The following is a 23,916-nucleotide window of genomic DNA, read 5'->3' on the forward strand; positions in this document are numbered from 1 at the left end:
CCCTTTCTAGTCAGCATATTCTGTGATTCTGTGATCAGGGTGTTCCCCTCCTCCCCTGCCAGTCAGAGCTGTTCCAGGTTCTTCCCTGCACTTGAACCCATGAGCCCAGTTAGTACTGAAGGAGGTCTCACTCCCTGCCCTCTGCCAGCCCCCCCAGAGCCAGAGGCTCAGCCCAGGGCGTGGGGACAGCAGGTCTGAGTGGCCACAGCACTCCATTCAGTGGGATGGGGCTGAGCCCACCGGCTTTCCTCCGCCTTCTCCCCTTCCTCTGCTGTCATCCCCAGCTGAGCAGTGTCCCAGCCACAGCTCCTGGCTCATGTCCCAACCTTGGGCCAGGCTTGCAGAGATTCCCCCCCCCCCCCATCTCCAGGAGCAGTCCCTGGGGAGCAAAAGCCCCAGAACATCCCCGTGCAAGACTGGCCACGAGTGTGTTCCCATCTTCCAGGCAGCCTCCTCAAGGCCATCACCTCTTTTTCGGGAGAGGGAAGAGTGTGAGTCCCCTCTCCACCCGGGGCAGGGAGTGGGGAGAAGTGATGCCCCCAGTCACCAGCCCCCTGCCCCGCTCCCAGGCCTCTCCCCCCAAGCAGTTCCGTTGTATTATAGATTTACCACTAACCCCGATGGTGGCATCTTCCTGCGAACATTTCAGACCTGTAACTTTTATATTAAAGACAAATAAAACACCAGTAACGAACCTGCCTGATGATCCTGTTTACAGTGCATGCACAGTCTGTGGATTAAAGTGACAATCGAATCTGCCTCTGGCACTGGTGTGGCCTCGTGTTTTCTCATGTGCTCCCTGTGGTTCTCCTCTGCCCATGGCTCTTTTTCCCTTTATTTTCTCACTGTAAAGTTCTTCCCTCCCTCTGCCAAGATGGCTTTGCCTCAATACAGGCCATACATCTGGGAGGGGAAATCTGCTCCTGTCACCTTCTCTGGGCACCGGTGTCCCCCGTGTCAGGGGTTTTGGCTGCCCAGCCCCCGGCGTGTGCCCAGCCCGTGCAGTGGCCGTGTGCCGGCAGCCGAGGGCTATAAATAACCCCTGCAGCGGCCGAGCTGCTCTGCGGTGCTATTTCAGTGCTGGACAGGGTTCAAAATTCCTCTGGAAATAATTGTCATGGGCCAGCTCAGGAGGAGAATGCCCAGACACTGACTGAGCACGTGCCCCCCGTGCCAGGGCTGGGCTGTGGGGCCGCATCCCACGGGCACAGCACAGCGGGAGGGGTCTGTCCACAGCTCATTGTCCCCCCAGGCAGCTCGGCCAGTGGCACCCCTAGGCCTGAGGCCACGTGGAGACTCCCCCAGTGTCCTGAATGGGCTGGAACCCTGGCGCCCACCTGCTCTTGGGAAAACCCTGATTTCAGCTATAGCAGGAGACCTTACCTGTCGCAGTGGTTGAATCCACTGCAGGAATAACCAAGAAGCCACAGAGCCCCAGAACAGTGGAGGTCCGCTGGTAGGCAGGCTCAGAGGTCTAAGACCACCCCCTTTTACCCTTTTTACGTTCATGTTCTAGATAGTTCTCCCTTCCTTGATACCCCACTGGTTCCCAGGTCCCTTGTTCCACCCCTCGCCTTTCCCACTGGTCACTGTCTGTCACCCCACTCCCTCTCCACCCCCTGGCTCCCAAAGGATAGGCTCTGATGTTCTGCCCCTCCTTCGGTGCGGATCTGGATAAAAACCCCCAACCACTCAGTGTTCTGTGCTCTTTGTTCTGGGATCCCTTCGGGTGAGGATCTCAATAAACCCCTCGGAACTCCATACAAAGGACCCCTCCCGTCTCTTTATCCCCAGGCTCTGTGTGTGTGTGGCTGCGAGTATTCCGCCTTCTACGGTGTGTCAGAGTGTGTCCGAGTGTGTCAGAGTGTGTCAGAGTGTGTCAGTGTGTCCGAGTGTGTCCGAGCACGTTCGCACAGCACCGCCCGGAGCGGCTCCGGCGGGATGCGATCGGGATGGACGCGCCGCTCTTTCCACCCCCCTCACACCCAGCGCATCACTTAACCCTGAATTTTGTGGTGGACAAAGGTCATGGCAAGGGGAGATGTAGCTCCTTGGTGTGCAGAGAAAACAGAAGCTTTGGCTACAGCTGTACTTTATTTCAATCTGGAAGCAGCAAGAAGGTGGCAATGCAGTGTGTGTGTGTGTGTACTTGTGCGTGCAGAACTACTGCAGAACTGCATACATGGGTTTGTATCTTCTCACGTCATTAATGACCAGTGAGGGCTTCCCACACACTTGTTACTTTTGCTCCATGTCTGAGCCCAATCCTACAAGATGCTCCCTCTGCACCAGAGTCCCATCTGGCAGCTCCAAGGGACAGCCCACAGCAATGGGATTCAGCATCCTGCAGCGAGCGGAGCGTGATCCCGCCCTTGGATCCGACATAGCTCCCTGCCCAGAGCTGGATCCAGCAGGACACGGCACCGGCATCTGGTCTGGCTTCCTCCTGCCCTCGCCGGGGCTCGCAGGGCTTAGCAGATGGCTGAAGGCTCCGGGGCAGCTCCTCTGCCCGCCAGGAAGGACGGACGCTGCCCCGCAGTCCCAATAACACTTCGTTGTCACCCGTTTCCACATAAGGCTGCGGCAACTTCACGTGCCCGTGCCCCCCAGGCGGTGAGCCACAAGGAGTACTCGGCACACATCATGTCCCTTGGGCTCAGGGTCCTTGTCACAGATACAGGGACACCAGGACATAGATGATCCAGGTGATGGAGGCGAACAACCCGAAGAGGAGGCTGAAGAGGACCAGTGACTGCGCCTTTCTGGATGCCACGTATGCCTGGGCCACGTCCCCACGGGCGAGCGCAGCCCGGGTCTGGCGCAGGGGCGAGAAGGGGAGGGGTTAGAAGAGACCCGCAGCACCAGGAGGGGCTTCGAGGCTGCCCGGTGAGTCCTTCCTTACCTCATGGGAGTAGACGAGGGCCATGACCCCGGTCACCAGGCAGCAGAAGAGGGTCACCAGCACTGACTCCACCATGTAGTCCTTGGGCAACTGCTGCCCGCGGCCGGCGGGCAACGGCCCCGCGCCCGGCTGCGCGTTGTACTGCGGCACAGGGCGGGTGATCAGAGCTGCGAGCCCCCTGGGTGTGCTCCCCTCCCGGGCTGTGCTGCTCAAGCATCACTTGGGGGCACCGCACGGAACCCCACAAACCCGGGAGGGGAGATGAGGGGTGACCCCCGCTGCAGAGCGGGGCAGGAACACATCGGGGTGGGGGATACGTACGGTGGTGCAGGGCAGGGTCCCGGCTGGGATGCCCGGGGCTGGGAAGGACCGCGGTCCGGGCCCCGGCTGGTAAAAGACGGGCGCTTGCTGGGAGAAGCCGGCTGGGAATGGCGGGTGGAGGTGGTGAAAGCTCTTCGGGTCCGGGGGCGAGTAGGGCGGCGGGGCCCCCTCGAAGGCTGAGTTGGTGACCACCGACACCACCACGGGCCTGTCCCCAGGGCCCGCGGCGGGCTCGCTGCGGGTGCCGGAGGTGGGCAGTGCCCCGGCTGCCCCGCTGCCACCCCCCTGCTCCGCTCCCCGGGCTGTGGGGCCGGGGCCCTGGGGCCCGGCTGGCGGGTCACCGTCCATCCCGCGGAGACGCCTGCGGGGACAGGGAGGTTCTGCTGGGACGGGACATTCCCGGCACACCCACCCCAGGTTCGGGGCTGGGATCGGGCTGCCCGTGGGACCCCCTTGTGCCACCCCGGGGCCGCGGCCGCCCCGAGCCCCCAGAGCCCGGTCCCCTGCCCGCCCCAGCGCCCCATTCCCGGCCCCACTCACGCCGGAGCCCGCGGGGTCCCAACTGCCGCCGGCCCCGGTACGGCCCCGCCGCGGCCCCCGAGCCCAGCGTGGCCCCCGCGCGGGCGGCGGGAGCGCAGCCGGGGCCGGTTAATCATTGACCCGCTGTTTGCCCGGGGCCTGCGGGCGGGGCCGCCCCGGGCCGGCCACCTCGGCCCTCAGCGCCGGGGGGCTCCGGGTGCGGACGGGCCGGGATCCCGGGGAGGCAAAGGGGGGGTGTCTGCGCTGTCCCCGGCCAGAGGGTCCGAGGTCCATCGCGGCCGATGGAGCCGGGCCTGGGCTCAGGGCGGTCACGGAGCTTCACAGCGATTTGTTCACGTTTAAACTTATTATTTGGTTTTGCTTTAGAATATTATATTTACATGTCGACTGTGGTGTGTGTTCTGGCTCTATTTATACACAAAATGCATATAAAATTCTGTGTATATTAGCTATAGCTATTCATATTTAACACGTGGGTGTGTAGATATCTGTATCACACCCCACGCACAGGACGTGTGTGCGCACTCTGTGTGTCCGTGTGTTATCCATATGTGTATTTGTGTGTCCTGGTGTCTCTGCTGTACCTTCAGGTGTTCCTTCACAGTTCCCGTGCACCGCGCTCTGCACACACCTGCGTGTGCACCCCTGGCTACAGGTGTAAACACACCCGTGGGTGCAGGTGTGAAACACACGGGAGCAGGTGTCACACACACACCCGGGGACAGGCGTGCACTCAAACGCTCACACAAGTGCCTGGGCAAGACAGCGTTGTCTGTAATAAGGCAGAGACGTCCGGCTGTCCATCTGTCCGTCCGTGTGCCCGTCCATCTGTCCGCCCACCCATCTGCCCACCCCTCCGCCCGTCCATCCATCTGTGCGTCCATCTGTCCGTGCCGACGCTCCGGCCTCGGGGCTGAGACCGGACGCGCTCAGCGCACGGGGCCCCGCCCCTTTTGGGGCCCCGCCCCCTTTTTCTCGACCACTCCCCCTTTTCTCAACCACGCCCCCTCACGCGCTCCCACCCCTTTCTATGCCCCGCCCCCTCACGCGGCCCCGCCCCGCCGGCCCCGCCCCCACCGTTCCTCCCGCCATGGCGTCCGCCGGCGGCCCGGACGCGGAGCGGCCTCACCCCAAGCCCTTCCTCATCGGCGTCAGCGGCGGCACCGCCAGCGGCAAGGTGAGGCCGCCGTGCCGGGGGCCGTGCGGGCTGTGCTGGGGCTGACCCCCGCCCCGGCCGGTCCCCGTGGCGCGGGAGCTGCGCGGCGCCCGCCGGGACATCGCCGGTGCCGGCCCCGGGCTGGGCGAGCGCCGCTCGCTCCCCGCGTCCCGGCACCGGGGAGAGGTCGGGCCGGGGCACGGGCCGGGCTGGGCGCCGCGGGAAGGGTCGGGGTCCTGAGCCCCCGTGCCGCTCAGTCCACAGTGTGCGAGAAGATCATGGAGCTGCTGGGGCAGAACGAGGTGGAGCAGCGGCAGCGGAAGGTGCTGATCCTCAGCCAGGACAGCTTCTACAAGGTGCTGACGGCCGAGCAGCAGGCCAAGGCGCTGAAGGGACAGTACAACTTCGACCACCCGGGTGAGCCGCTCGCCATCCTGGCCCCAGCAGGGTTCAGTCGGTGCTTGGAGCGCAGCTAGGTCTTGCGGGAAGTGCTTGTGGGAAGTGTTGGGAGAACAGAAATGTGCTTTCCCCCACCAAAACATCCGTTTGTCCCTACCCTTGTGCCCGTTGTTACTGACGGCCCTTCTGGAGCCATGGAGAGGTGCAGAGCATCCCAGCCCACTCCCCTCTCTTGAGAGGCTCCGTAATAAACCACATCATTCCCCAAATCCTTTCCTGTTATTTCTTGTCCACACAAACAGCTGCTTCCCTCGCCCGGGGGAGTGCTGTGGATTGTAGGCGGGACAGGGAGCTGCCCTTGGCTGAAGTCTGGTGCCTGTTGGGTGGGTAATGGAAACCATGAAAGATGCCTGAGGTTTTCCAATTGGCTCTTGACTAACAGACAAACAAAGTTGCACAAAATTACACAATTACTAAGTGGGTTGATAAAATTATAAAATGACCAGCTTCACCTTTGGGATCTTAATTTCATTGTGTTGTAGTTGCTTAGAAACAGCAAACTGTCTCTTCCTTATCTCTGAAACCAAGCACAGCCATTGTCACTTGGGCAGGTAGTGTTGTGTTGCTACTGATAGGAAAGAATAAGCCACAAGTTCCTTTTTTCTTGGTGAAATACTGGGCAGAGGGTTTTTCCTTTGGGTCTGGAAAAATCCAAGCAGAACGCTTGATACAACAGCAACTGAAAGTCCTTCTCTTTAAACTTTCCTCTCACAGATGCCTTCGATAACGATTTGATGCGTTCAACCCTGAAAAACATTGTAGAGGGCAAAACGGTTGATGTACCAACGTACGACTTCGTGACACATTCTCGGTAGGCTCTGGCTTTGCCTGAAGTCCTGGGCTGTGTGGGGGTGTCCCCAGCCTGGGGACGGATCGCTTGGTGGTGGCACGAGGCCTGTTTAACAGTGTGCTCTGGCTGTTCTCTCCTGGCAGGCTGGCAGAGACGACAGTGGTCTATCCCGCTGACGTCGTCCTGTTTGAGGGGATCCTGGTTTTCTACAATCAAGACATTCGGGACATGTTCCACCTCCGTCTCTTTGTGGACACGGACTCTGATGTCCGGCTGTCCCGCAGAGGTAAAGCCCTGCCGTGCCCTGTTCCTTATCCACCCTCACCATGGGGCAACACTCAGTGCTTTTATCCCCCATCCCAGTTCTGCGAGATATGAAACGTGGGAGGGACCTGGAGCAGATCCTCACCCAGTACACCACGTTTGTCAAGCCTGCCTTTGAGGAGTTCTGCTTACCGGTATGGGGCCTTTAAGTAATTTAATTTGTGGGGTCTTTTTCTTTTTGGGAGGGGATAGAGGAGCAGGGTTGCCTGGGAATTAGCTGCTGTAGGTACAGCAATGGTGGCTTTTGGTATCTGTATTTCACAAATCCCATGCCTTCCCCCCTGCCTCATGTCTTCAACCATTTCAAGCTGGTTGTTAAGGAACTGAAATGGTCCCTTCTGCTGGCAAAGCACTGTGGAAATGCCTCGAACACGTTTCCTCACTGCTGGCTGCTGGGGCTATTTTAGTATGGGTCTCTCTGAATGAAACACTCCCACTCTCAGTTTATTCTTAAGTCTTGTAGGAAGAAAGAAAAGCTTGGTTTCCAGCAGCCTTTCTCAAAGGGAACACTGGTGAAAACCTGGGGCAGACCATTCTAGTTCTGCATGTAGTATGGGGCCAATTTAGGTGCTCACATAATCAAATTAATTTGTAAAAAACCCTATGAGAACAAAATGCAGTATGTGGATTAAAGAAGTTGGAAAAGGCTAACTCAGGCACCTCTTGCTCTAGATCAAAGGAATTCTGGGATTTTAAAACTACTCATTAGAAATGCTGAATTTGCCAGGTTTTTCCCAGCTGTGGGGGAAGAAAAAGCAGGAGTGCTATGGTAGAAAAGATCAACAAAACGTTATCAGAGGCAGGCAGGAATTTCACATGCACATTGGTTACCTTGGCTCTCAGCAGAGATTTAGCAAGGGCTTGCGAAATGCTGATTAAAACGAGCTCTTGGCAAACAGACCTTGCCTGAAATGGGCAATGTTTGAAGGCAGCTCAGAAGGGTAAAAGCAAGGACTCCACACCTGACCTGCTGCTTCTACCTGGTGACTCTCTGCAAAGGGACAGTAAGAACAATCTCTGGCCTTAAATCCAGTGCACATTTGCCAGTGTGATGTGTTAATTCATTTAGGTTGTTGCCGTGAAAGAGAGCCTTAACTTACAACCCTGGAGCACCAAGACCTTCTACCTTTGCCCATTTTTCTGGCCTTTGGTTGCTTCTTCCTGGAATGAAGCTGACTTTTCCCATTAACAGGCTCCACCGCTGTTTCTGTTTTGCAGACAAAGAAGTATGCGGATGTGATCATCCCCCGAGGAGTTGACAACATGGGTAAAAGGGAGTTGGGTTCCCTGATTTCCCTGGGGAGACACCTTTGGGGTTGGGAAGAGAGCAGGAGGCATGCCGCTGCCTTGAGTGCCTGCTCCTGAGGAAGGGATTTTTGCTGGAGGGGAGGGAGCTGCTCAGCCTTTGGAAGCCTCTGGAAAAGTGACCTGTTGAGGTCTGACCTCACTTGCAGGCAGCAGGCAGAATTTAATTTAAGGGCTTTGACACTTTACCGTGCCATAAATCAAGTCTCTCCTGATGGGAGAGAATTTGCTGAAAGTCCTTGCAAGGAGTTTCAAAGATAAACAGAGACTTTTATTTGATTTTCAGTGCTTCCAGATAGTTGCTTATTAAGTCTTATCAGAGGAACAGAGCCACTAGCGTGACCCAGGTACAGCATAGAAGGAGGAAAAGTAGGAGTGAGTCCAATCAGCAAGATTTACACAGCCTTTTAAAGATATTTTAACCAATAGTTACTAAAAATGTACATTATTTTCACTTTCCTGCCAATTATTCAGTAACACGACTAGGAACTGCGGAATTTTCTATCCAGTCATTCCAAACCACTTTTACTGGAGAATATGGAGTAGTAGAAGAAGGAGAAGAAGGTCTAGAGAACAACAACAATCCTCCATTTTGATATTTTTTATCTATTTACTACAAAGAGAAGCCTAAAACCTCTAAATTTTTCACCCTGTGACAATCTTACATAGTAGTCTATCACCTAATTCCCACCACTGTATTTTCTAGTTGTTGTCTGACTGTTGGTAATTTTTTCCAAGGTTTGAAGCTAAAACAGTGTTGTTCAGGGGGGTAAGAACCCTTAAAAACAGGCAGAGAAATATTCTCGGCACTCTTGTGTGTTAAAACTTGGGTTGTTAAAACTTGGGTTGAGCAGGGCTGGATGCTCCACATTTTCTAGATAACTCAGCCAGGAAAGCCTTCATGTCCTGTATTCCCTGTTCCTCTCTGCAGTTGCCATAAACCTCATCGTGCAGCACATTCAGGACATCCTGAACGGAGACATCTGCAAGTGGCAGCGGGGGGCACTGAATGGGCACGGCCGGACGTACAAGCGGCCGTTCCCGGAGCAGGCGGAGAGCGGCGGCGTCCTGGCGGCCGGGAAGCGCTCCCACCTGGAGTCCAGCAGCCGCCCGCACTAACCCGGCACGTCCCAAGGGTTTGCCTCTGGTCCACACCAACACTGAAGACAACTCTGGGAAAGGACTTCCACGAAATGGTTGGTGAAGCGCCCTTTAAGTCGTCCCTAGCAGCGGAGGGGATCCTGGTGGGAATCTTGTCTCAGAGGGGAGAGGAAGGGCTTGGCCATCTATCCCTCTTCCCTTCAAACCCCTCCCTATTCTGCCTGAGATGTCTGGAGTTGGTACTTGATGAACTGGTTAAAGGCAGTGCTACTTGCCTTTTTTTAATTTTCAAAGTGAGATCTAATGCTGAGACTCCCCTGAAAATTAAGCACTACCAGGTGACTAGTAAAATACCCCATTCCCCTGACGACAGTCGTCTGTAGCAGGAAAATCATCTGCCTCTTGGGTGTTTTTCTCTATCCAAGACTAGCTCACATGCTGTTAATTTTAACAAGCAGGTACAGCTTTTACTCTTCTCCGCCTTGTTGGCACCTTGAGTTGTGGCCATGCTCTGCTGCTGGTCAGCCTCCTCCTAACCTGTGGGATCAGAGGGACTGACCTGTAGAGACACCTCTTCCTTGAGAGGCTGGCTGGGACAAACGGGAACTTGCAATTCACCAGGGGACAGGCCCAAGAAGTTGAGTGGTTCTGATTCCTAATTTATTCCTAAGCTCCTGAATCTTGCTACACTGTATGATTATTTTTTGTACCCAGACAGTGTGCTGTACCACAGTTACTGAATGTGTGAGCTCCAACTGGATTGAGTTGCTCATGGAAACAGAAACCTGACCTTGTCAGTATTAGTGTGTTTTAGTGCATTTCTGTACTGCTGGTTGCAAATTCTGCTGGGCAGAATCCGTCCACTTCCAGAGATGGCTGGTGAGGTCAGCAAGGGGGGAAACTGGGACTTGCAGGACCCTCATCCTGCTGGCACAAGCAGCTGCCTGGACATGTTCTACCCTCAGACAGGGTCAGAGCACTTGCCTTGCACTCCAGCAGCTTCAACTCAAGAATGTCTGGCTTTCTAAAAACAGCAGACAAGAAGTACAAACAGTGACATCCCAGTTTCTGTAGTTTACCCCAGAGAAGCGATACTGCAGCAGCGTGAAGTGTCTGTCTGGAAAAAAACATCTGCAATGAAGTGCTGGTTGGACCTTTGAAAATGTCCTTGTGATACCGTTCTTGAGTCTGAACTTACAGTGTAATTTTAAGAATGAGGGTGGGAAGAAAATGTTATTAAGAGGAACTTTTTCATATTTACTAATTTTCTAAAAGGGGGGTTTGGCTGTGTTGGTTGTGGGTGTGTTGCTTTGGCTAATAAATAAATGAACAGTGATCAGAAGTGACCATTTTTATAAAAGGTAATTCTGGTACTTGCACTATGCCAGCACAAAGGCACAGAAAGGAACACTGCTGGAGGGGCTCTTATACTCAACAGTTTTTTCTCCCCTTAACTCAGAATCACTACCTTTGGTTCTGCTGTGGCTGAAAATTTAGAGAAAAAACCCAAAACTTAAGAAATGCAGTCTGCACTTTCATCCCTATAGTCTTTTCAGCACTGGCAAGGGGTGAAGGTTTGGTGTCTCAGTGACAGTTCAGTGGTACTTCTGCAGTGCCCAGGAGAAGGCAGATCATTTCCTGACTGCTGCTGGGTGCTGTTTAGCTCAAGGGGACAGACTTGGAGTATGAGCTACTGCACTGAAGCATTAGCTCTCAGGGCTGATTACAGTAGGAGCAAAACAGTCACTAAAACCTACTTTGAATGACTGTGGTGTTGGATCATACCTTCCTCTGGGGGTGGGGGGGAGCCTTGAATAGAATTCGTTAGAGCAGTGAGGAACTGCACAGCCAAGAGCCCCTGGGGCATGGGAATGCAGCTCTGGCAGCTTTGTGCTGCCCTGCAGGACCTGGAAATGGAATGTGGCCCAGGTACTACAGCCCTGCTTGGACACCTGTACAGGGACATCAGAAATTCCCCACTGAGCAATCCCAGTCCTTCACCTCTGCATTCTCCTTCTCTGTGAATTCTCTGCTGGTGCAGGCCAGGCCATGGGCTGGGTTTCAGTGTTTTTCCCCTGAACCCACGTGCACAAGTTGGAGCAGGTTTCCTTGTCAGCAGGATCGGTCCTACCTTGCCCAGAGTTCCTATTCCCATGGGATCTGAGGTGTAATGGCAATACTGCCACTGCTGGTAACAGGCCTCAGGCTTCAGATCAGTGCCACAAGGCCAAAGGATTCTTCTGGCTTTGGTTCAGTACCTGGCTTGCCTGAAGCCTTGTTCAGCTGTAACAGCAATTTTTAATGTCTTTTTATTTTGCTTGTCTTCTTAAAAGTGATGCTTATGTCAGATGATTATAAATAGATAATAGTAACAAGTCATTAGTCTATGCAGAATGAACTATTTATAAATGTAGCTGTATTTACATAAATAGAAGTGATAGCAGAGCACTGGAAGTTGGGGGCAAACAATGCATTGTTGAGGAATAGAGTCATGGGATGATGCTGTAAGGCTGCAGGGCCAGCTACTGATTGTTAAAGATGGGCAAGGTTTAGAGCTGGGAAAACCTGGGTTTCAGGCATAACAAAGAAAACGAACAAAAGTATCTGATGTGTTGGAAAGAGTCCATTTATAGTGACTTGTATCATGGGGTTGCAGACCACAGTGATAGAAAACACATGAAATAGCCCTAAATGCAATGTAGTGCCAGAAGGAAGAAACCACCATCATACTCCGGGAAAGAGAAGAAATTGTTGCAGCTCTTCCCAGCAAAGGAGCTGGGATGCTACTGACTGAAGTCAGCAACCTTCACACCCTGAGGGGCAGTGAAGGGTGCATGTAACAGGGGCAGAAACTGGGAACTGTGCTCCTAACAGCTGTATTACTGTTGAGACCTTTTCTGTAACAGTGTTCCTTTCTTTTCTTCTCCTGTAATCATTAGATCTGGACTACCACAAAATATCTGATGCGACTGTTATAAGATTTCCATGATGTTAACAATAAACTCTTGGCTTTGCACAGAAGGTGTTTCCTTTTGCTGTAACAAGGCTGGAGTGGTCACTGCTTTCGGATGAGGATGTTCCAGGTGTCCTTCCAGCGCAAGGCCTTGAGTTCCGTGAGGGCCAGCGCGGGCTGCCCGTAGGTCACGGGGCTGAAGGTGCAGTACACAAAGTACACCGAGGAGAACCAGGCTACAAGCAGTGCACTGAACATGCTCTTGAGCAGCACAGATCTGGGATGAGAGAGGGAAAGAGCACTCAAGTTACATCAAGGCTGGCCAAACACTTCATGCAAAAGACCTGTGCCTGGCAAATGACAGGGTATGGCCACTGCTAGAAAAACCACTGCTTTCCCTGCAGCAGCTTGCCCAGGTGACAGCCCTGGAGAAAGAACTGTGCCAGTCCTGTTCAAGAGAACTTTTCTGCTGAAGCTGAATACCTGCAGAGATGATCGCCAAGATGCTGCAGTACCACAGGAATGAGGAGAATCTGGAATGTGAGAGCAGGCAGGTAGTGGTACAGGAAAAGTGTTTTCTCCATCAGGAAGAAGGGCAGGTAATTCACAGCCCAGCCTCCACCACAGATGCCTCCCGCTGACACCCAGAGCTGCCAGGCATCTGCAGGAGACAGGAGATGGGCATGTCAGAGCAGAACAAGCCACAAGCCTCCACCTGGACACACACACACAGTGCAATCAGACCTTCAGGGATGTCGTAAATCTTCCTCCTTCGCCGTAGCAAGTACCACAGGGACAGACACAGGTAGACCAGAGCAGCAGCATTAGCTGAAGCCCAGGTGGCAACATTCCCAAGGAGGTGGATCTGGGCCTGCAGGATACATGATGGTCTAAGCCAGAAGCAGGAACATGCTGTGGTTTTTTTAGGTAAGTTTAAGTATTACCTACACAAACCTGCTAAATTAAGCTCCAGAATGTGCCTGCCTAGTAACCTGGAACAAAGCTGGTTGATAAACTTTACTGCTTTAAGACTCGTGTAATGGAAGGCATTTAAAATATGTTATTGGAGATGCACTCATCTTCTAAATGAAATCAAGAATGGAAACTATTATACTGCAATATACCTTAAAAAAAAAAAAAAAAAAAAAGCACAAGCAGACATGATTTAATTAAAAGCAAGTACTGTCAAAGCTGTATCTCATGCTAAAATAAATACCTCACCCCTTGTGGAAAATGTATTAATACAGGAAGAGTCCCTTGGCTGGAAGCTGCAGCTCTGCTCTGACTCCCTCTCCTGGAGCTCACATCTGAGCTGTTCTGCTTTCTCAACAGCTTCACAGCTACTTCTACCTCTTGTACTTACCCCCGAGGTCGGGTGGAGCCAGTAGGCAATATTGGTGTCCATTGTGATCCAGTCCAGGGCAGAGGAGCTGTACTTATGTTCTGTGTCTTCATTTTTTAATGTGAGTATTTTCCACTAGAAAAAGAAAGGTGAACAGAAGGCTTTCAGAATTGGAACAACGGGTGGGATAGCAGGCATGGGTGAAGAGCTCCAGATGTAAGATGTTAAGTTCCTAACCTGGGAGTGGAGAAACATTTTGCTTATCTCATATGGATACTGACCAATACCACAGTTTTATTTTGCTATCAAATGATGCACTTTCCTCAGTGAATTTCTATAAAGATAGAAAGGAGCATCAACACTACTCACTGCATGTACCATACATGACAGCTCAGTTTCAGGCAGCCTCTGGGTGCCCAACCAATTTTCCTCCCCCTTTTTTGTTACACAATCACTCGGGTATTCATTACTGGACAGCTCAGGTCTTTAATGCCCTTATAAGTGCATTCAGACACATTTTTTTTTCAGTGAGGAAGCCAAAGTATCAGCAAGGATTAAACAATGAATCCTCAGACCCAGAGTCTGCAGAAATGCTCAGGTTCCTGCTCTGCAGCAGAAGGAAAAATGAAGAGAATAACAAGACACTCACTTGCAATTCTGTGAACTTTGCCATGAAGCTGAGGTTTTTACTGATGTCCATCTGTGTGGGAGAGTGGAGTTCCACTTCCCTCTCTTTTTGCTCTTGGCCTGGAAGAAAACAGCATAGCTCAGAAATAACCACATAACAGGCAGAAAGCTAGAAAAGGGAGAGAGCACATAGGCTCCTCACTCTCCCAGGAGCCCTTCTCCAATACATCATCCAACTGCAACAGCACTTGGAGGGACTTTGTAATGATTCTGACATCATGATAGAGCCAACTGAAGACACATACACACAGAGCCACCTTCACATCACCATGATGTGCCCCCAGTCACAGAAATCTGCCTCAAGAACATGGCTGAGACATACTTTTCCCATATCTGTGCTCTTCCACATTCCACACCATGCTCTGGTGGTAGCCTTTGGACAGCTTCTCTCCAACCACCTCCAGCTGCCGGTATCCCCACTCAGGTAGAGATGCTCCACTGAGCTACAAGAGAAAGGTAACTTTTAAACTAAAAATTCTGCCAATCTGAACTTCAGGATGGAAGAAGTTCCCAGGCTCTGCCTGAGCACTGCATGACAGCAAGGGACTGCCAGAAAATATGTGAAGAGTCACCATGCAAAACTGTCTCAACAAATGCTACAGCCATAAAATCAGTGATTCTGGTAAACTTTGTAAAGAAGAAGATCTTTAATTATTCCAGCTGGTCTCACAGACACAAAGACTCAGCATCAGTTTGTAAGCCCCAGTTGTGTACAATGGTCACAACCTCTTGAGAAGCAGCACAGCTTTGATGCTGAAAGGGATGAAGTATCAGTGTGACTACCTTAAAACACACGCTGCTCTTTTGTCACAGTGAGCAAGTTTATTGTTTCCTTTAATTTACTTATTGGGGTTATTTGTTACAGTGGTTTAGCTATTTTGGAGCAGAGTTTTTGAGATTACAAGAACTGCATGAAGCAAAAGCTACAGGCAAATAAACATAACCCCACTTGCCTTTAGCACTGCAGAGGTGTTCACGTGAACAAACCTCACTTCTGACAGAATTGTCTTCCACACATCCGTGTCAGACTCACGATTTACAATTTCCTACAACAGAAAGATGGCTTTTGATCCATGTTGTCTCAGCTGTTTCTGCTGGAGCATGATCAGCTCCTCCCCTCCCTTTGACCACTCACAACTCTCCAGAGGTTCTGTGCTGGCATGGAGATGTTATAATCAATATAGCAGGAAACTTCTTGGGCGTGGGGGCTAAGAGGGGCAGCAACATCATGCCTAGAAAACAAATAAAGGAAGATCCTCCACCACCATTTCCCAAATACATATAAAAAGCAAACCCATATGGAATTGGCTTAGACTGGATTCAGTAATAAAGCAAAAAGTAACTCACTTATAGAGATTGCACTGTTTACTCTGAGAGAGAGCATTCCCCACAACCAAGAGCTGCCAGGAACAGGCTCAGAGGAAGCCAATGCAGATGCCTGCGATTCCAGGCTGGAGAACAAGCACTGATTGTGACAAACAGAGACGCTGTTCACTGGGGTTTCCAATAATGAACAAATTAGATTTGGAAGGGACATAGCAAAAACCCAAGCTCAGAACAACCCCCTTCCTAATCTGAGTGATATTCAAGTACACACAGATGCCCTTTGGGAGGCAGTCAGGAGGCAACTTCATACTGTAGGCTTTCAAAGCAGGCAGGAATCTCTGGCAATCAGCCACAGCACAGCAGATTGTCCAGCACATCTTCCTAACTTCCGGAGCACATCCTTCGGGTAGCAGCATGCCAACAGTCAGTGGAGTTGGCTTTGGGTTAAAAGTCACCCAAAATACTGAATACCTGCACCTGTCTGGAGTGGGGGCAGTGAAGAGGTGAGGATGAAGATGCACAGAGGGGACTCTGTATTTAGGAATCTGCAAAACTACCGTGAAATGTGAACAACTGTGAAATCCTCTAAAAGCCACGAGTAGGGAAGAACAGAAGCAGTAAGCAACCATTAAGAAGTTTGTGATTAGGATCAAATTCCACTGCCGAGTCAACCAGAAAAAAATAAATAAGCATACAGCACCCTTCCTCTGGGCCACAAGGATGCTTTATGGAACTAACCACATGAGGCTCCTCCTAGGCTCACTGGTGTAAAAATCCACAAATAACAGGCAGTTTACGGCCTATCTGAACGCAAGCTCACTGTGCTTCAACCCCTGAGTGGTTATTCTGAGAGCCAACTCAGCAGAATGAGCCAGCAGGCTTGGCACAGCAGAGCACGAGGAAAGGACTTACGTGTTGAGGTAGCGAGTTGTGATGCCGTGGACCAGCTGCACGATGTGCCCGTGCCTGACGGGCCGCGGTGGGTTGCTCACCACCAGCTGCTGCCTGGTGAAGGGACACCCAAGAGAAAATGGTTAAATTATATGTATCTTTATGTAGAACACAACCTTGTCACAACCAAGTTGTTAGGTCATGAAGCTGCAGGCAGGGACAGACATTTAGGCAAGAAAATGAGAAATTAAAGCAGTATCTAGGCTGTACCAGAATGGAAACAAAGCTCATCAAGGCAAAGGTGAGTTAAGGGCAGAATGAGTCAGAGGATCAGTAATGGGATACTGACACTCCAGGCATTAGGTCAGTCTCTGAATCCAGGTCAGTCAGGAGTGAATTAAGGTTATTCCCGTGGCACAGCTGTTTGGTGGCTTGTGTGAAACACTAAGTGCTTCACTGGGTCTGATGGGTACTGTATTACAGCTGATGTCACTTTGGCACAATTATAGGAGAATTAATGGCTTTCTCCACCATACAGAGTAAACTCTCACCTTGCTTCTGGGCAGGGCCATGGCAAGGGGGAACACTGCAGTTCACTGAACTGCTGTCTGTATTTTACTGAAGGACTTCACATCCTCCAGTGCTCATAGGAGTGTTTTGAGTTTGAAGAATTATAACAATATATCTGGGGTCTGTGGTTCTGGTAAAGCCCCTACTTGAAAGGTCTGCACCATGGACAAACTTTCCCAATGAGGACTTGACTTGTAATGGCACACAGTCCTTCTGGTAGGACTCCTTATAAAGTTCCCAGAACAATGTAAGAAACCTACAGAAGCAACTTTTTGATCAGTATGGAATTGTATCACTCAAGGGCTTTTACTGGCTAAACAAGAGCAGAGAGTCCTGCACTGACAGTGACAATGGCAAAACACTTCAGCACAAACCAGGCCTCTCAGGTAAAGGCACCACTTGGAATCCTTCCCTATGTGGCAGATCTTACAGCTCACTCCATGCTTCTAATACAAAGAACTACTCATTTTTCAAAAGTGTTTTCTATTCTTTCCTGAGACTCATTCAAGTTTGATGAAACTCATCAAGACACTCTAACACCACGGCTCACACACTTCAAAAAGCAGAGCTTCCCTTTCATGCAAAACACCTGAAGAATCTCCACTGGTCCTGTGAGTCTTTCAAGTTCCCCTTGTGCACAGCACAGCCCACATTCCGACAGGAGCAGTTCAGACAGGATTTGAGAGTTCTCAATAATGCTTTTACCACACTGAGGAGGATTGTGCAAAGAGCTGCAATCACTTGCTCAGATCACACAAGGCTTCTGCACCCATAAGCAGTGAAGAGTTATGTCAAATCCAATCCAAGCCCTGGCTGGGTTTTGGAAGCATATAGATTGAATTTAAATTTCCTGCATACTCACATTCCAGGATCTTTGACAATCCACCAGTTGTTCACATCCTTGAAGGGATAGCAGGTCACCTGCTGTTGATGGGAACTCCCTCGGCCATTCTCATACCTGCACAGGAAGTTACAAAACCCCACAGAAGTGTAAAGGTACATTGCTGCACTCACCAGTGCCAGCAATACAAACCAGCACCACATCACTGATCACTCCTACAGAACACAGGGAATCTGAAGGATTAATGATGACATTGCCAGGACCTGAACTGCTACACTTGGACTGGCAGGTGAAGCAGCAGAGCCTGCTTCCACCCTCCCCATACAGACCCCGATTGCTCACCTGATGGGGTAAGTGTTGGTGTGAGAATGGAGCCAGCACTGCATGGGCTTGCCCAGCACGTTCCGCAGGGTGATCTGAGAGCCGTAGGCCACCTCTAAGGGCTGACCCTGAGTGATTCGAGCCAGCCCACCCTGAGAAGGGTAAGGACAGGATAAATACAAAGAAGAAACAACCCAGAGGCTGTTTAAATTCTATTGAGTCACATGCCACTTCAACACAGCAGTATCTTCACACAGTGCCTTCTCATTTGGTTTTATCTACCAAAATCAATTCTTGCAGCACCATACTCAATAGATAGTAAATAGACACCTAAACACCTAAAAAACTAAAAGACTACAGGGTGTCAGGAAATCCCTAAAGCCATGTTCTAAAAGGCTAAGAACTCCTATCGTATACCACGTCACCACATGAGAGTTCAGCACTGTATCTACTTCTGTGGAGTTTCCCATAGGAAGGGACAAACCTACAGCAGAAGAGTGAATATATTGCTCTTGGTTCACTGGGAAAAGCTTTTCATCTGTTATTAGGATTTCAGTCATTATTGCTTCACCTTAAAGCAGTACTACAGCAGCAAAATAGTTAAATGACATAAAGGGGAAAAAATATGCAGGATCAGAGGAACAGGACTGAACACCGCCTAATAGTGAACATTTCCCCCTCTTCTCTCTAATAAATCAGTTCCAAGACCACATTTCCTTTACCTCTAAGCTGGCTTGGAAAGCACTTGTCATGATCTGGTCATGAGGCCCAGAGCGATACAGCAAAGCCAAGTGAACATAGAAGAAGGACAGGTACAACCCCATGGGAATGATGATGAGGGCCAGACCCCGGGCTAGAAAATGGCACAGCAAGGAAACCTGGAAGAACAGAGAAAACTTACTGGTTCATGTTCTAGATATTAAAAGTTCCAGAGCACTTAGCTTGTTTTGTTTTTTCTAAGTTTTCCCCACCACGTTCATTCAGCTGTAACTTTGTGGGCCACTGGATAACTTCCAGCAAGGATTTGAAGTGGAGCTGGCAGGAGTGTGTGAGACAAGTGCATGTTCTGAGTCACACATTACCAAGACACGGATAACAGCAGAAAAGACAATCACACACACATATTGTTCTTAAACTTACTTCTATCTTCCCCAGCAACTGAGCTGAGAACTGTGCTAAGACAGGAAGGTTTCCAGACAAGGAATTTTAGTACAAAAGCCAGCTACAGACAGCAGTGTTATCTGTGGGCTTGAAAGGCTCCTGCACTGAAAAGTTACAAATAATACATTTTGCATGCTGTGCTACCTACATTTGACAAGTCCTGGTCTCCTATCATGTGCCAGAAATGGAGTCCTGCAATGGCCAAGAGCAGCATATAGGTAAACAGGCCCATATATTTCACTCTGAAAAGAAAGTGCACAAAAAATGAACATGGTTAAAAACTACACAATTACCTAACACAAGATATAAATATGCAAACATTCTCTTGAACAGGAGGCATTAAAGTCCGGGTAAGACATCATCACTTACCCAACTGCACAAGAACAGGCTACTCCAGTCAGCAGGAGCCAAAACCACCAGCTTCCAGAGAAGGCACTTAAAGATAAATGTATTAAATCACTTGCTAGGCTCAGTTTAAAGATAATTTTACTGTACTAAGGATTACTTCATCCTCTGCAAGGATCAGAGAACAAAAGAGACAAATATCTCTAAATTGAATGCCTGTAAACAGTTATAAAGGAGCATTAAGTGACCTGATATCACCAGAGTTTCTGTGCACAGGAGGAAACCTTCCAGTAAAAAATCTGCGTGGGCAAAGAAGTGCTACCAAGGGATTTTATTTCTATTTTAATATTAAAAAAAGACAACCCTGCTAACAGGGTTAACACTGCTAACAGCAGTTAACACTGCTCAGGAGAAAACATCTGGGCAGCCATACGAGAGGTCAAAGCATTGGATTTTACAGACAGATGAAGTGAGTTGCAGAATGGTTAAGAGGCATAGAAAAACACAGTCTGTGACAAAAAAAAATGTCACCATGAGAATATCCAAAAAAGTGGGAGACAATTCAGCTTTACCTGTGCTTTTTCAAATTATAGAACTTCAGGTAGGACAAAACTGCAAGCAGGATAAAAAAAATCAGTATTGATTCCAGAAGCATGAACCTTGATTGAGTGATCAGAGAGTTCTCTGTTGGAAAAGAGAGACAGACACAAAATTAGAGAAACTTCTCTATAGGCAAGTGCTACCTCAGACTTTTAAATCGTTATCTAACAGAAGGACCTGCCCTTTTAGGGACAGCCCATTCCTACTGGCTGTAATGGGCAAGTGCTGGGTTTAGAGGGACAAAAACCTTCCAGCAGGAGCAAATTACATGGCCATAACTGTTTCCAAGACAGAGCTGGGTGAGCAGTCAAGTCTGTCAGGAGGCAGATAAAGCTGCTGTACTTCCTACAAAGGCAAAGGAAATCAGTACTGGGAAATCCAGAGAGGTGCTTCTCAAGGCAGAGTCCAGGCAGTGAGCACAGCAAGCAATGAGCACCGCAACAGAACTGCGGAAAAGGGAGCTGCAATGAGCCAGAATCAGAGCAGCTGGTAGCTAGGAGAGGTGTCTCTTATCAGGCTGCTAAAAGGCTGCTGAGAGGCTCTTTTCCTCTCAGGCAGCTGGCAGCAGCCCCTCAGAGAAACAGAACCAGCTGAGTTGTACACACCAGAACAGTGTCAAACCACTGTGCTAAGGACATAGGCTGGTTTGCTGCAGTTTGGACATGAAGAAATTTGATGAGCTCTGACTGCAAGTAGGGTCATCCTGCTGTTAAAAACCAGTATGTTGTAACTCATCCTGCAAGCCTCTGAGGAAGGGAGTACAGGCCTCCTTGGATACAAGAAATGTGGTTTCTTGTGAGGCTTTTAAGGCTGCCTACTTTGCTTAATATCGAAATGGACTTGTGTAAAGCCTAGAAGGGCAGCCTGCTGCAGAGCAGTGAGGATGGAGGAGACCAGGGAGGCTCAGCACAGACTGACAAAGGCCAGGGCTGACATGTTGTCAGTGTTTTCTGGGGAGATGCTACTCTGCCCTAAACATTCCTAAGGGGAAAAGGGACTCTTTTCCCCATGTATGAAGAATGGGGCTCAGTGGAACAACCTTACCTAAGAGAATAAGAAGAGCAGCTCCAAGTGCAGCACAGTGGGAGAAGTGCAGTTCAACCAAAATCTGGTAGGCTAAAGGCACACAGAGAGCACCAGCCAGAGCTGGCAGGAGTCGCAGGGACCACACAGGAACATTCATGCTGTATTCTGAAACAGAAAACAGGAAACAGTGATCCACCAGTTTGGAAACTTAACTGCACAAAGGACAGACCAAGACAAAATTTCTTAGCTGTTAGATGAATCTAACTCCTACTTGTACTAATTTGTCCATCTTGTATTGCTTAAACTGCTTGGCTGATTTAGAAAGCTTGTGCTATGAATTCATAGTGCTTTTAACTTGTGCTAGAGACCTGCAGAAGACTTATTTAAAAAGAGAAGTGAAGGTGTTGGACAAAGTGTTACTTCCACTAGACAGGCAAAAGGAATCTGTCAGTTGCTGAAATTTTGCTTATTTTCTCTAAAGAATGAGACAGTTGAAAACAGCTCTTACCAGCTCCGATCCTGTTCCATAGGAAGTTTCCATCAAATCCTCCTAAGTAACCTACAACATGAACAAGAGAATTTCCAGTCTCAAAACATGTATAAAACCTGGTGCTAAATTGGGAACCATTTCCCAAACACACAGCTTTTCCTTGCATGAAGGCCCTCTTTCCCAAAAGGGTCCTCTTTGATACTGTTCTGTCTGCAGCAATGCTTGAGAATGTGCAGAGGCACAAAGAATATAAATTGGGAACAAGGGATTCTCAGTGACAAAGTCAGATGTATATTTAATCTCTCCCTCCCATACAGACACTTTCATGTTGTGATAGCTACAGAAAGGAACTGAGGCTTGTTGCCTATTTCTTGTCACTAGCAGTTCTCATCTTACCTTTCTCTTTATCCAAAGGACTAGACAGCAGTGAGGTGATGGATACATGGCTTCATCATCCCCCCTCTACTCATGCAACAGCCCCCTAACAATCCTAAATAAAGGAAAACTCAATTCTGTCAAGCTCAGAGTCTCTCATTTGCCTTGTGCCCTCCCCCCATAACTGGATCTGATGATTCATTTCTAACCAGCACCTCTCTCTTCCACAGGAACACGCAACAGGCACTTCCCAGTTCCAGGAGACCTTACCTCCCAAGGCCAGCAGCATGTGGCCAAAAGGTGGGCCACTGTCATCCACAAAGAAGATCCTCTTCATGTAGAGTGAAACGAATTGGCCATAATAAACTTCATCAAACCTGAGACACCAGAGGCAGAAATATGTCAAATCTAACTGGAATTATCCTGCAGGGATACTTGGAAAGCAAACACTGACTTGTTGGCAGAAAGCTAAGAATGCAACGAAGCACTGAGGCTTTGCCCCTCCTCCTCAGGGGGTTTTATTAGGGAAAGACTATCACCATATTGGGATTGTTCAGCCTGGACAAGAGAAGGCCCACAGGGGTGACTTAGTTGTGGCCTCCTGGTACCTGAAGGGAGCCTACAAGAAAGATGTGAAGAGACTACAAGAGCCTGGAGTGGCAGGACAATGGAGAATGGCTTGACACTGACAGAGAGTGGGCTGAGATTAATTTTTAGGAAAGAATTCTTCCCCATGAAGGTGGGAAGGCCCTGGCACAGGTTGCCCAGAGAAGCTGTGGCTGCCCCATCCCTGGAAGTGTCCAAGGCCAGGTTGGACAGGGCTTGGAGCAACGTGGGATAGTGGAAGGTGTCCCTGCCCATGGCAGGGGGTGGAATGGGATGAACTTTAAGGTCCCTTTGAACCCAAACCAGTCTGGGATTTTGTGACTCCATGATTTACAGAGGCTGACATCAGCCAAGCTGTGCTCTTCTGCTCCTGTATTCTTACCCACAAATGTTTGACAAACAAGTTTGTGTCATTCAGGTAGAAAAGAAACTTTACTCACACCACAGCCCGTGGATAGCAAAACCCCCAAAGACGACTTATTAATCCCATCACAGTCAGTGCCACGAGGTTCACATTGATCTTTGCAGTGACCACAACTGGCTCCTTCAGAAACCCCAACATCCTGTCAAAGGTTTGTCTGAACCTTCAAGAGCAGAAGAGACCAGCAGTCACCCTTTGGCACACAGAGCTGAACACTTCACAGAAAGCATCAGGCCTAGTTTCTGCTACAAGCAGCTCATGGTAATTCGTTTCCCAAAATCCTCTTGCTCTTCATGTATCTGCATTTCTATTCTATGTACAGGACTAATTGTAAAAATAAAGTTACTAAACTGACATACTTTTAATCTGCCCTGCTTCTGCCTGCAGTAGTAAGCTAGAAATCCTGTTTATTCTTACACTGGTTCTCCAGAAACACAGCAGCTTAATTCTCCAGCCTATATTCTGCTTTGTGCAAGCAAACCTCACAGCCCAAATTCTGATGCTAGTGATGGACAACCCATGTGCTCAGGCACCAGATTACCTCACTAACTGAGCTATTTAGAGCTCAGGTAGCTTTAAAAAACCCCTTAAACAAGTTACTTCCTCGCCAACTTAGGTATTTGTTTGGGGGTGGGGAAGGGAGAGGCAGACCCCTCCAAATCCCCTCTGCCTTACAAAGCTGGTTACTGGAGCACAGGTATAGGTGCTGTTTAAGCAGAAGTGCTAAAAGCTAGGTCAGAAAATAACAGAGAATCAGCGCTGTGTCTCCTCACCTCAACACAACGGAAAGTTACCAGAACAAATCCATCTGCGTGGCTTTGATCAGGAGAGAACAAAGTGGGATGCGAGCACATCACCACCATCCAGAGCGGTGCCACTGGCCTGGTTTCTCTCTGCCTACAAAACACAAGCGCTGCGTGGAACAGAGGTTTTCAGGAGCCCTTGGCAGAGCTGTGCTCCCCCCTGGGCTCTGTTAGCCCCTCGCAGGCGCTGGGACCCCGGGAGCACCTGACGGAGGCCCCGCCGGTCCCCGCAGTGCAGCTGGGCTCGGAGCGGGTGTGCA

At 49.9% G+C, this 23,916-nt stretch overlaps 3 protein-coding genes across 3 annotated transcripts; 1 reads left to right on the forward strand and 2 right to left on the reverse strand.

The window, feature by feature from the left end:
• Positions 1-2,668: 2,668 nt before the first annotated feature.
• On the reverse strand, positions 2,669-3,571 carry PRRT1B (proline rich transmembrane protein 1B; the record flags this gene model as incomplete). Its single annotated transcript, XM_082295487.1, has 3 exons — positions 2,669-2,815; positions 2,903-3,043; positions 3,224-3,571. 3 exons carry the CDS (start codon positions 3,569-3,571, stop codon positions 2,669-2,671), a joined length of 636 nt encoding a protein of 211 aa, XP_082151613.1.
• A 1,267-nt stretch (positions 3,572-4,838) lies between these two features.
• On the forward strand, positions 4,839-11,865 carry UCK1 (uridine-cytidine kinase 1). The gene is made up of 7 exons (XM_082295187.1): positions 4,839-4,940; positions 5,177-5,336; positions 6,093-6,189; positions 6,312-6,454; positions 6,532-6,626; positions 7,711-7,759; positions 8,729-11,865. The coding sequence occupies exons 1-7, from the start codon at positions 4,854-4,856 to the stop codon at positions 8,914-8,916; spliced, it is 819 nt and encodes a 272-aa protein (XP_082151313.1). The 5' UTR covers positions 4,839-4,853; the 3' UTR covers positions 8,917-11,865.
• A 62-nt stretch (positions 11,866-11,927) lies between these two features.
• POMT1 (protein O-mannosyltransferase 1) lies at positions 11,928-23,752 on the reverse strand. The gene is made up of 20 exons (XM_082295186.1): positions 23,627-23,752; positions 22,873-23,016; positions 22,097-22,203; positions 21,470-21,520; positions 20,980-21,126; positions 19,908-20,019; positions 19,360-19,425; positions 19,139-19,232; positions 18,552-18,707; positions 17,851-17,981; positions 17,530-17,625; positions 16,119-16,211; positions 15,016-15,112; positions 14,834-14,926; positions 14,203-14,323; positions 13,843-13,940; positions 13,215-13,328; positions 12,596-12,722; positions 12,335-12,512; positions 11,928-12,128 (listed from the first exon to the last, which is right to left on the reverse strand). The coding sequence occupies exons 2-20, from the start codon at positions 22,992-22,994 to the stop codon at positions 11,954-11,956; spliced, it is 2,178 nt and encodes a 725-aa protein (XP_082151312.1). The 5' UTR covers positions 22,995-23,016; positions 23,627-23,752; the 3' UTR covers positions 11,928-11,953.
• Between the last annotated feature and the right edge of the window lie 164 nt (positions 23,753-23,916).

This window comes from Coloeus monedula (assembly GCF_965178545.1).
Source record: "Coloeus monedula genome assembly, chromosome: 21".
Taxonomy (NCBI): Eukaryota; Metazoa; Chordata; class Aves; order Passeriformes; family Corvidae; genus Coloeus; species Coloeus monedula.